The following is a 12,395-nucleotide window of genomic DNA, read 5'->3' on the forward strand; positions in this document are numbered from 1 at the left end:
TACCATCTGGCGAAAGATATCGCTTTTCATGAAATCTGGGAAGTTTAATTACACAGTAACATTAGTTTAAGCGTATTTGCATTAAAGTTTAATCTCACTAATGCTATATACGTATCTAATGAGTAGATTCACGGTCAGTGCGAGTTCAAGCTTTCAAGAGCCACTGTTCTCTAGATGGCTGTCTAGCTAAAGTCTTTCCTCAAGAAACGCATTTTCTAATGCAGAAATAAGGGTGAGATATTTTACTATAAGAAAGCATTATAAAAGAATAAAGAAAAGAAAAGAATTACTACACTTATTTTTATAAAAACAAAATCTGAAACGGTTCAGATTTTAATGGTCGCCCAAAAAGGTTTGTTAAGGTTCTTACGCTTTCGCTGAGCTCGCAGTCTACCAGTCTGCTGTTGCACTCATACATGCTAACCTATTTCTTTTTGTCTTTTTATTATTAAGCACCATTTTCTTCACACTTACGCCATATACAGTTCAACAGCAAAATTACAAAAATTTCAAAAGCAGCATAGCAGTATACATTTAGAATTCCCGATGTAGCGTTAAGTTTGACATAATATTTTTCTATTTGTTCTGTCTTTTCTCAGTTCATCGTATCAGTATTTTGGATGCTAAATTTGTTGATTAAATATCACGTTCTTCGCTCCTATCCTTCTGTCACCATGGGGCTCAAAAGTAGAACAGGTTATTTTAATATGTCGCTGCAGAAGGATTATCTACCTCCGGGAGGGAAGCTTTCGTGGAGGACTTTCGAGGGGAACTGTCTCGTATTCATGTTACATAGGAAGCAAATTACTAAACACCCTAACAGCCAGCCTGTTCGCTGATGTTCGAACCCCGTGCTCTGCACTGATCGAAATCCGCAGGTCGAACTACCAGTGCTTTGTAATGTTATCCGTCTGCAGTATGGTGAACTCAGAAAGTGGGACAATTATTAGTGACTTATTATTTTGCCCTTTCTTCCATATATATTGCTTAGTTTAATAAATATTTAATTCATCACTATCAGATATATCAGCAAAATCTAAAGGCATGTATACAAACAAGCTTGAGTTCCATGAGAATTATAAAATTAGATTCAAGACAGATTTTAAAAAAATGTGTGCTTAGAACTAACTTCTTGTATTTTCCCTTCGATCGGTCAAGTAACGCAATTTAGCAGAAGTTATGGATGGCCTCTTCCGTTAGAGTTCCACGGTAACGATTGGCCACTGGCGACCATTGCCGAAATTTCCGCCAATGGTCAGTGAAAGGATATGTTAAGTACTCATTAGCTCTTAAAATAGAGAAGGAGCCTGAAAATGTTTCCGTATTTTTTTATCCATGACTTAATACCATACGTAAATTCATCACTAGGCAGATCGATTGACTATCGCTTAAGGCAAGGATGGCTTCGGTTGAAGGCTTTCTGGTGGAAACTAGTGAAATGCGAAATTCGTCTGGAAAGAGCTACTAGTGCTTAGTGGTCTTATCTATTTGACTACTGAAGTCATTCAGTGTGGACTGGATTGAATTGAACTGATGGATTGTGGTAAAGTACACTGACTACCAATAAGTATTTGGACACCTATGCAAATGACAATATCGGCGGTCCTAAGGTACGTCACGGACTCCGCCGGTATATATCGTGTAGGAAACAGCATCGACTTTAGTCGCATGCAAGATGCCTCGCAGTTCGGACCTCTCTGATTTCGAGAAAGGTATAATTATCGGGTATCACAAATGTGGCCGATTCTTAAGGGACATATCTAGCGATCTGAAGTACCCAAAATCGACAGTGGCCTATGTGATTAAGAAGTGGAAGGTGAGAGGTGATTGTCGGAATGTGACCCGAGTCGGCAGACCAACGAAACTGGGAGATAGAGACCAACGAGGGCTGTCCAGAGAAATTCGGAATAACCGCACCCAACCGATGGCCCACATCCGCGAGGAGTTTCAACAGGCATCCGGGAGTATTGTTTCAATGAATACCATCCGTAAGGAAGCACATCTGCTGGGTTTTCATGGTCGTGCTGCTGCCCATAAGCTTTTGATCACAAAGTCCAACCGCGCTGCTCGGTTAATGTGGTGCAAAGCATATCGAAATTAAACCGTAGATCAGTGAAAACGGGTTCTTTGGAGTGACGAATCAAGGTTCACCCTTTACCGTTCGGATGGCAGGGTCTGGGTCTGAGTCTGGCGTCTACCTGGAGAACGTCTCCTGCCAGAATGCATTGTGCCAACAGTCAAGTTCGGCGGAGGTGGAATTATGGTCTGGAGGTGTTTCTCCTGGTATGGGCTGGGACCCTTGGTCCCCATTAATGGTAAGCTCAACTCCGATGCCTACTGCACTAATTTGGATGACAATATGCTTCCTACGTTGTGGAAGTTTTACGGGTTGGACCCCTGTTACTTTCAGGACGACAATGCCAGTTGTCATGTTTTGACGTTAACCAAGGCTTGGTATGGTGCCAATGGAGTTCATCGAATGGACTGGCCTGCCCAGAGTCCAGACCTGAACCCTATCGAGAACCTCTGGGACGAAATGCATCGCCGAATTCAGGGGTGCACTACCCGTGCAAAATCGGTGAAGGAACTTCTATGTCTTCTCCAAGCCGAGTGGAAGAAAATACCACTAGCTGTCATACAAAGACTTGTGGAATGTATACCCCGGAGGGTCCACGCTGTAATTACCTCTCGTGGAGGCTCTACCAACTATTGATTTTTAATAAAGTTAGTTTTTATTTTCTATCACAGGTGTCCAAATACTTATTGGTAGTCAGTGTATATGAAAATTCCCTGCCTACTAAAAAAATCTTATGTGGGCAACTATTTACCTGCTGGAAATTAGAAGCCAAAGCGAAACACCAGTGCTTCGCGACCAGTACCATTCTACCATTAGTCTGTTCTTTGAACAGTATGGTTCAAAAAAGTTTTGAAATAAACATTAAAATGCGTGAGAAACATGAAAGCAAAGCATTTTTGCATAAGAAAATGTAATCGCAAACGTCAGCCATTGCGGCACAGAGCACTGTGTGTCAGAAATTCAGTTGAGAAACGCGTTGAGTCTCTATCACTTGTTTCGCTAATGCTGCTCGATGGAAAAGCTTTCTTTCTTTTTGATTGCCTGAGTCATTCCTCATTGATTTTTTCCTCAGGATTACTCAAAAGTCTTGAGTTCGAAAGTCTCGTAGCCTGCAGATACTGACCAAGAGTAGTCGAGGGGCCTGGGCACTTTTAAAAGATATGCATCCACGTTGCGAGCATGTATTGCAAAGAATGGAATAAATGTCTTCTGATATTGTAAAAGTTATGTACATGTAATAAATATTTAGAAAGTATCTTATTTATAGTTCTTTATTTTTTACTATTCTTATACTTCCTCTTTACTCTTTTTATCTCTAAAGTTTATCCGAGATCTTGTAAAGTGCTCTACATATGATCTCCTTTTCTATGGTTTATGTTGATGATAAAAGCTAAACAGAATAAAAGTGCTTAAATGACTTAAAATTAGGCACACATCTTTATTCTGCTATGCGAGTCCCTTAAAGGAGAGTAAAATAATGGCATACAAAATTATTTATGATTTTATGTATTCCACACCGGTAAAACTGACCGAGCAAAAACCAAGGCCTGCTGATCCTTTTTTTAAAAAAATTATTTTCTAATAAATTAAACTGACATTGGAGATCTGTATTCGACCCATATGTACCGGATCAAGATTCTTATAACTAGATGATAAATCACTAATTAGAATTGCACAGTTCATAACACTTGAAAAAGAGGAGTTATAGATATTTATGAAAGTTTCGGGGAATTAAAAAATATTCACAAGTTGAACATCAGTTTTATCAGATTAAGTAAATAAATTTTAAATTATTCAGAGCATATTAAAGTAACAAAAAGATTTCGTTCTCAGCTCAGGATGTTAGACCTTCTTTGTTACTAAATAAATATTTGAATTCTTTTTAAAAAAGGTGCCATTAAAAGATAATCTAAAAGAAGCAAGAAAATATTTATAATGGTAAAATAGTAAATGTTAAAAATGTTTCCCATATCTTTATCTTACCGATTTGTTTATTAGAATTATAAAATTTCCAAAAGTAAATAATTTTTTCACTTTAAAGACAGAAAGTGATTAAAAATAAGTAATCAACACTTTTTAAGCTCTGACCCCTTAAAAAATAAATAAATAAAGTGTTTGAATGCAGTATTAAATTCAGTTTTGTGTGAATTTAATTTTGAAAAAAAAAAAAAAAAAAAAAAAAAAAAAAAAAAAAAAACTAAGCCACATATAGCAAATATAATTCTATACATGGGAAACTGTTTTAATCAATTAAAAATTGCACTGTGCGTCTATCAGGATTTGTACATCGATCAGAATGTGTTGTTATGTCGTGACTTATCTCACTTGTCTGACAGTAACATCAGAAAGAGCGCACAAAATTCATCGTAGCAAGGAGTGCAAGATTTTGCCTGTTGTTGGCAAGAGTCTCGAGCACTATACACTGACAGTACGACTTCGTTCAGTTCCACCCCCCCCCCCAATTTTGATGCATGGAGGTAGGAAAGGGAGGAGGGGCCAACCCGCGCTAAAAGTGAAGCACTGCTTTGAGGCTTGGGTCACCAGATGGGGTGTTCTTTGTTTACATTCAGAAGCTCGCTTGACAAGATTCTGATAGTATTTCGACACACGACAGTTCCATAGAAATTGAAAAAGGGACACTCTCGCATGAAAGAAACATTCATAGTGTGATGGATAATAGCAATTTGTATAGTTTAGTGACATTTACGCAAAAATCACATCTTGGTTATTTTTCGATAACTAACAACAGCGATTTTGATTATGAATTTGTTTTATAAAATTCTAAGCTGTTGCACTACAAAAATATAGATTTTAAGAAAAATGTTATGCTTAAAGAATGAAAAATACCTTAAGGTACATTTGAAATTGTATACGTCTTTCGATACCCTTGATAGAGTATTCGCTACTTTTATTTTATTTTCCAAACGTCAAAATGTTTTAAATAAAACAAATTCTTTTCACATCCATATATTATTGTAACATGTACCTTTCAAAATTTTTTAGAGGAGAGGCTTTACTGCTGCTCATTTTAAACCCATCCTTTTAATTTTATATATCTGAAAAATAATCACTTTGGGCTTACACGTTTTATAAATATAAAATTATGTACGTTAAAATATTTGTAATTAGGCACATAGGTCAGATTAAATAGAGTAACGCATGCAAGGGCTATCTGCCTAAAGAAAGAGATGCCATTGTGGAAGAATTTTGAAGAAAAACTGACCTTTGAGTGGGTATTAAAAATAATACTTATAATTTTCATTCAAATTATATTCATATATATATTTTATATAAAACTTTCGGATGTATGCTAAATTAGTCTAAATTACTTTACACGAAAAATATAGTGAATGCACAGAAATTAAAGATTTGCACATGCCGGAAATGAAAAATAGGAAATATGTATGGGTATTTATGCATGTGCTTGCAAAAAACATGTATCTGCCCTTGACAAAATACTTAAATATTCATTAAATTATTTATAAATGCATTTGAAATGAAGAATTTATTCACTTATAAACAACTATGAAAGTGCTGTGAAGAAATCTAATTATTAAATGTATCTAATTTATAATGATTATAAATGTTATCTAAATATATAATAACCTTAATATTGAATTGTAAACGTAAATTGAAATCCTGTTGACAAATATGTTATAAAACTATTTAAGCAAGAATTGTTCGTATTGGAAAGCAATCTGTTAAAAGGTATTGTAAAGCAAATGCTATGAGATGCGCACTTAAGAACGTAATAAAGAGTTTTGGAATATGTATTGTTGAAATGAAGGGTAAAAAAAAATCTGATAAGTATAATTAAAAGAATTATTCCCCTTACATTTTATAATAACTCAGTTACAAGTTTTAAATAATACTTAAAAAAAAAAACTTATTTTATTCCCTTTCAGAAATGTTCAGCGAAAGTCAAGTACTATTTAATGCCTATTTAATTATTAGGAATTAGCGCAATACTTATTTAAAGTATTTCGCTAATTCCTAATAATTCTCTAATTTAAAATGAACCGAATAGAGCATTAATTATAAATTGACTTGCATTTTTCGATTTAAAAGATGCTTCAGAAGCCAAAAAATCATGTCATATTTAAGAAAGTATTTTAGGAAGAAGCTCTATAAATAGAAAAGAAATAATGCATAATTTTAATATTAATAATACAATAAACTCTGATCTTAATTTTTGTACCTTAACCGAATAAAATCGAATTACATTAATTTTTTTTCTAATGTAATTAACGAAAACTTGTGAAAATATTTCATTCAAATTAAACCATTCTGAGAAAACTGTCCTGTGAAAAGTATAGCATTTAATTCCGTTCAGAATGAAATGTTGTTTAAAAATATGTTGTTTTCACATACTTAGGACTCTGAAGTGTTGTAGAAAAAAAAATTATATACATTTATATGTATATTTACGACGTAATTACAAAATATTTACATCCGAACGCGTCAAATCCCATAGAACTCAATGGTAAATGACCCAATGTTTTGGTCACCACGTAGGGATCGCCGGTGCTTCAGAGCAGGGTACGGGAGAAACCTGTTTAGGGCGACTCCATCTTACTTCCTACCTCCATGTTTTGATGGAGGAGGGAGGAATGGGTCCGAGGATCTCCCCCCTCTTCTCCTACCACCACCCTCTCGAAAAAACTTTCGGCTCGTCGCATATTAGGAGTGCCCCTATGCTGCACGGACACTGTACATTTATAAACATCTATGCTTTGTCCGGGTTTCGAATCTCGGCCATTCGGTACCGCAGTAGGCTCTCCTAACCACTATACTGACTGAGCGGCTATCAGACTTTATTCAAGGATTCAGCGGAAGAATTCCCATTAATAGCGGAATGGATAAAGCCGTGGGATAGAAGTAGTTCATCCAAACTGTACCTCCACATTACAAGAGACATTAATATGATATATGAGATTTACACAGTTAGCTCTATGTACAACGTAATTAATATGAATAAGATTCACTTGACTTCCTGCAGATGATTCTTGAGTATCTTGCTGTAACTGGCTATCAATCAATAAAGAAAAAATAATTTAATATAATTATTAACCACTAAGCTTATCGTTTTACATCTGTTCCACTAAAATTTTTGAAACATTTACTATACTCGTATTTCAGAATATTTTAACATACTTAGAAAATTGTACAGAATATGTATATTTGCATATTTTAGCATTGAGCATTTCTGTAAGCCCAGCCGTAAAGCGATCGCCATATTAAGCAAATTCTCACTTTTTTCGATCGCCAAAATACGCCAAGTGCAATTCTGTTTTGCAGGGAAATTCGAAATCGTTTAGAAACCAGCTTCGCAAGCGGCTAATGCCGTTTCATTAGTTTCGCATGCAAATTACACGATGGGTTCAGCATAAATAAATGGACGTGCTGTCTGTGGCCATTACTTTGCCGTTAATTTGCCCTCATTTGTCTCGAGCTGTGTGTCAGCCGCAGAAGTAAAAGGAAAGGGGGGGAAGTCACATTAAAAGTCGGATTTCGAATATCCGATTCGGTTTTTCTTCCTCCCCATTTGTGTAATTGTCTTCGAGAGGAAGCGAAGGAAATTAAACACTTGTCTCACGATTGTTGGAATTCGAACCGTTCTAATTTGTTTTCATGCTTCGCGGTATTTGCTTGGAAACTGTATGAAAGTTTCTTGTAAAATATCGTTTATCCTCTTAATCGGATATTTAATTTGTGCTTCTTTTCTTGGGTTCGCAGCAAAGAAGCATTTGTTATATTTCCTCGCTTTCGCAGAATTAAATAATGTAGAAATATTAGCTGTTTTATCATGGTTTTGGGTTTGAGTGTCTCTCTCCGGTACTTAAAAAGAAAATTTAAATTAAATTTATAATGCATAAAAGTGCATAAATAAACATATAATGTATGTTTGGTTTTTTGATTATGGCAAAACACTAGCCATAATAAGCTGGGCTATCTGCTTAATGGACGGGATGGCTTCGTGGAGGATTTTCTAAGAGAAACTCCGTTAGACAAGAGGAAAATCACAAAAAATGCCCATGCAGCTCGCCCGTTCGCTGAATTCGAGCCTCGGGCCGAACTACCAGTGTTCAGCGGCTTTACCGCTCAGCCCTGGTGGATGCATAATTTTGGAAATAAAAATATGAAGGTTATATAAGTTCACACTAAATAAATATTTAACTTCGAAAATAAAGAACATCAAAGTTGATTAATATTCGAATAGCTTATTAGGATACAAAAATAGATAAAATCATATAAAAAACCTAACTTAAGAAATAGACGTGTTCGTAATTAAAAATATGATCAGGATGCCATATGACTTTCTTGTACAGCCTTCTGAATTATACATATATGTTGCTGCACTTCATTTAAACTTATTTCGTCGAATTATTGTAAATTAATTAACTAATCCCTCAAGAAAAGTTGAAAGTGGCATCAAAAACTGAAAATTTTGAAATCAAATATCCCAATTTTTTTTTTTTTTTTTTTCAAATTGAGCGTAAAACTTCTCCAAATATAAGCACTGGAACAGGGCGAGCGCATTAAAAGTTAAATTTTGCTATTTCAAAAACTACTTTTTTTTTTAATGGCATTACCAAAACATGAATATTTTCGTCGTTTAAAACACTTCCGTAATTGGGAGTATATGACTACGACCAACGATTGCGGAAATAAAGGACGGATAAAGACTTTTATACCGGGTAAGGGGTGGGTATATATATATATATATACGTTTGGTATTGCCGTTTGCAATAAAAAAGGGAGGTGCATAACTAGATGTTATAGCAATTCCATGTACAAAATATCAACGTTCTACGGTTAATTGCTTTCTAAGTTAGGTGAGAAATAGTCATACACGCGTACACTCGCAATTTTTTACAATGTTGCCTTTTATTCGTACAAAGAAGTAAAATAGAATATTAAAAATCAAAATACAAAATATTCTAATTTGATCTTTATATTCAAATTCCGTTTAACGACTACTATAGTTTTACGAACTTAGAAATTAATACTCAAACATAAAAGATATAGAACTTAAACTCATATTTTTAAGACGAAATGGTGAAAACAGCATTGCAATATTAAGATAGTTTCAAAAAATTGCTTTGTGTATTTTAATTATAATTATATGATATAGAAAAACCTTACTTATTGAAAGACGTATCTCTACAGCTTTTTCAGTGGATCTCTTAAACACCATGCTTGCAACCCATATTTCCAGCTAGTGAAAATAATATCTTTTTCGTCAGAACATGAAATTTGCATAAAGAAAACAATAAACTAATGGTAGCATTAAGTCTGAAGTGTAAATAAATTTTATTTTTTACTTTCAGGTTACGAGACGAAAGAGCGGATTTGGTTGACGCCAAAGAACGCTTGTACGGTTTTGATAGTCACCGCATGAAAGACCAGGCCTTTTTGAACGGTAAGTAAAGTCGGAATATTTAGCATCTTAGTTATATCAGAAGAAATTGTCGTTCATTTCTTCCGAAATCCTGAGAATGCTAGTATTTATAGACTTCTCTTCGCACATCTTCATATGTCTGTTTTTGAAACAATATCTGCATGCTTTCTGTTTATGTTATGGCTTTTAAAAGCCTTTTTAAATTGGTGAATGATTATAAAATTAAAAACATTAATGAAAATATAATAGAAATCGAAAGAAGGAAACATAACGTTGATTTTACTGGAAACAAAATATTGATGCATACGCATATGTTACTTGACAGAACGATGAAAATTGTAAAAATTCTATTTTTTCGCCATGAAAAAATAATACAAAATTACTATATATTCATGAATATCATAAAGTTTGCTCGCCCATTCAATCTCCAAAGTTTTTTTTAAATCTTAGTTATGACAGATTCTAATTGAAATCTTCGAAATGTTTTCTATAACTTTTCTCGATTCCCATCTTAAGTTGCGATATTGTTTTTTAAATTGTCTTTTAACCGAAGTTTATATGTAGATCAATTTTCAATAAAAGTGAGGCAACTAAATAAGAATCGCTGTCAGAATTATCATAGAATGTACTTTCAAAATAAAAATTATGTTTCATGATTGCTCAAGAGGGTTCGTACGCTGAAAGCCAAAATTCGTCAAAATTACTTGAAATTATTTTTAAATAGGTAAGTTTGTTTATCCTAAGCCAAAATTTATGGATACAAACCTTAAAAAAATTCAAATGGCACAAATAGCGGCATTTCAGATCCAATAGGGCCCACCAGCGGCCGACTGGTAAAGTCGCTGAACACTGGTAGTTCGGTCCGAGGTTTTGACGGGCTGGCTGCATGGGCGTTTTCGTAGTTTTCCCCACGTGTAACGTGTATACGAGCCAGTTTCCCTTAGAAAGTCATCTACGAAGGCATCCCTCCTCTTAGGAAGATAGCCCTAGTGTTCTTTGCCATAATTCAATAAACCAACCAACCAACGAATCAGATGCCAAAGCAAGGTCCTTGGCGTCATAATAATTACTACGAAGCTAGATTTTATAATTGAAAAGCTTGAAATGTGAATTTTGACACAGTTTGGAGACCTTAGAAAATACACTATAGTTCATAATCACCTCTTCGCTGTTTTCAAAAGTCACGAAAGAGCTTGGGAAATACTCTTTCTGGATAAAAGCCAAATTTTAGGTGTCTGGAAATGGAAGTTGGTCGATAAACGTAAATTTTGTCTGCCTGTCTATTCAAATACGCAGTTTTGGAAACTGAAGTTTGTGAAGCATACCTCTTTCTAGAGCTCATACAATTTAGATGAAGAAATTTAAAACGATATGTGTAGGATTTAAAAAAAAAAAAAAAAAAAAAAAAAAAAAAAAAAAAATACATGATCGTCATTTCTTATAATTAGATGTTCCGGTTTACAGATAATTAGATGTTCCGGTTAACCGTAGAACGTTAATTATTTGAAATTTATACCTGAAAGAATAATTTCTAAATTTTAAATGCAGCAAAACACCGTTTGTCTATACTCTAGATATCAGAAACATCCATTACCAGGAATGCTTGCTTTATTTTCTGGGTCAAATGAGATTTAATTTATTTACATGTTTTTTTTATTTTTTCATGATTTATGTATGAAATATAGTATACATAGAAATATAGTACACTAAAATATTTTTTATAAAAACCTAATTAAGTTTAAATGTAATTTAAAAATTAATTTAATTTAAAATAATACTTTAATATAATAAAAATTAATTGAAATGGAATTTTAATCTAGATTTACTTGCAGCATAGAGCAAATAAGTTAGCCGAAAACATTAATGTAAAAGCAGTTAAGTTTTATTAACTTCCACGATATAACGTTATCTTGGTTGAAATAGTAAACCGTGTAATATCGTTATTTTATTTTTAATTTATTTACGTCAACAAAAAATTCTAATATCTTACTCAAATAATTATTAAAATATAGAAAGACTGTAACAAAGTTTTTACTATTAAAAGTGTAAATAAAAGCAAGCTTTTTTTTAATGCAAGGCTTGTAACATAAATGAAAATTATTAACATTGTTTTATTTTGTTAGACGCAAAAATCCAATAAGTTTTATTTTAAAAAATGAAAAATAACTTTATAAGGTATTTTCTTCCTCCTTTCCATATGTCTTCGTCGTGTAACTGTAAGTACACTCGAAGTATATTCTGGAGGTCCGAAGTTCGAAACCCGGCGAGGGCCCTGCAAACTTTTCACGTCTCCTGCTTCAAAATAATAATAATAATAATTACTCTATAGTGACTCCCGAACTAAAAGATGGTAGACGATAATTCGTCATCCCCGGGATTTGGCGATTGGGTGTCCTCATCCCCAGTCGCCCTTTAAAAGAGGGAGTATATAAGGAATTTTCTCCTTCCTTTCCGCCTGCCTTTGTGGTGTAATTGGAAGTGTACCCGAGAGTTCCAGCGTTCGAGTCCCGGCGAAGACATTGCACATTTTACTCATCACCTGCTTCAAAATATTCTAACGACTCTACAGCATTTACATTAATATTATCGAAAAACTATTTTTTGTTGGATGAAATCCACTTGGATGTTTATTTGTATTAATTTTGAAACAGATTTTTATTGCAGTTCAGTTAGAATTTTAAAAGCAAATGTAATAAATTTGTAAAGAGTTTCAGCAAGACTTTTCTGTGTAACTTTTAATACTTCGCACTAAATCCTCACTTATATTTTCTCTTTAAAGCATTGTTCTCTTTATTTTGCTTCTCTATGCACCTCTTGACTGCTGAGCTTTTTCTGCCTTTTATTTTAACTCTCTGTAGGCTGTTTCTTTGACGTTACTTTTTCGTAATAAAGATAAAATTCTGCATTAAAACATTC

The 12,395-nt window shown here is 33.9% G+C and overlaps 1 protein-coding gene across 5 annotated transcripts in view; it reads left to right on the top strand.

Annotated features, from left to right (window-relative positions):
• Positions 1-12,395, top strand: part of LOC118185347 (dachshund homolog 1-like) — a 429,013-nt gene that overhangs the window by 321,515 nt on the left and 95,103 nt on the right. For all 5 annotated transcript variants that reach the window (XM_085826065.1, XM_085826060.1, XM_085826069.1 and 2 more), the window contains exon 4: positions 9,409-9,500. In XM_085826065.1, the coding sequence (XP_085682191.1) occupies positions 9,409-9,500 (92 nt within the window). The remainder of the gene's footprint in view (positions 1-9,408; positions 9,501-12,395) is intronic.

The sequence above is a fragment of the Stegodyphus dumicola genome, chromosome 1 (genome assembly GCF_044657685.1).
Source record: "Stegodyphus dumicola isolate Sdum_Otavi_A_Nest chromosome 1, ASM4465768v1".
In the NCBI taxonomy this organism is placed as follows: domain Eukaryota; kingdom Metazoa; phylum Arthropoda; class Arachnida; order Araneae; family Eresidae; genus Stegodyphus; species Stegodyphus dumicola.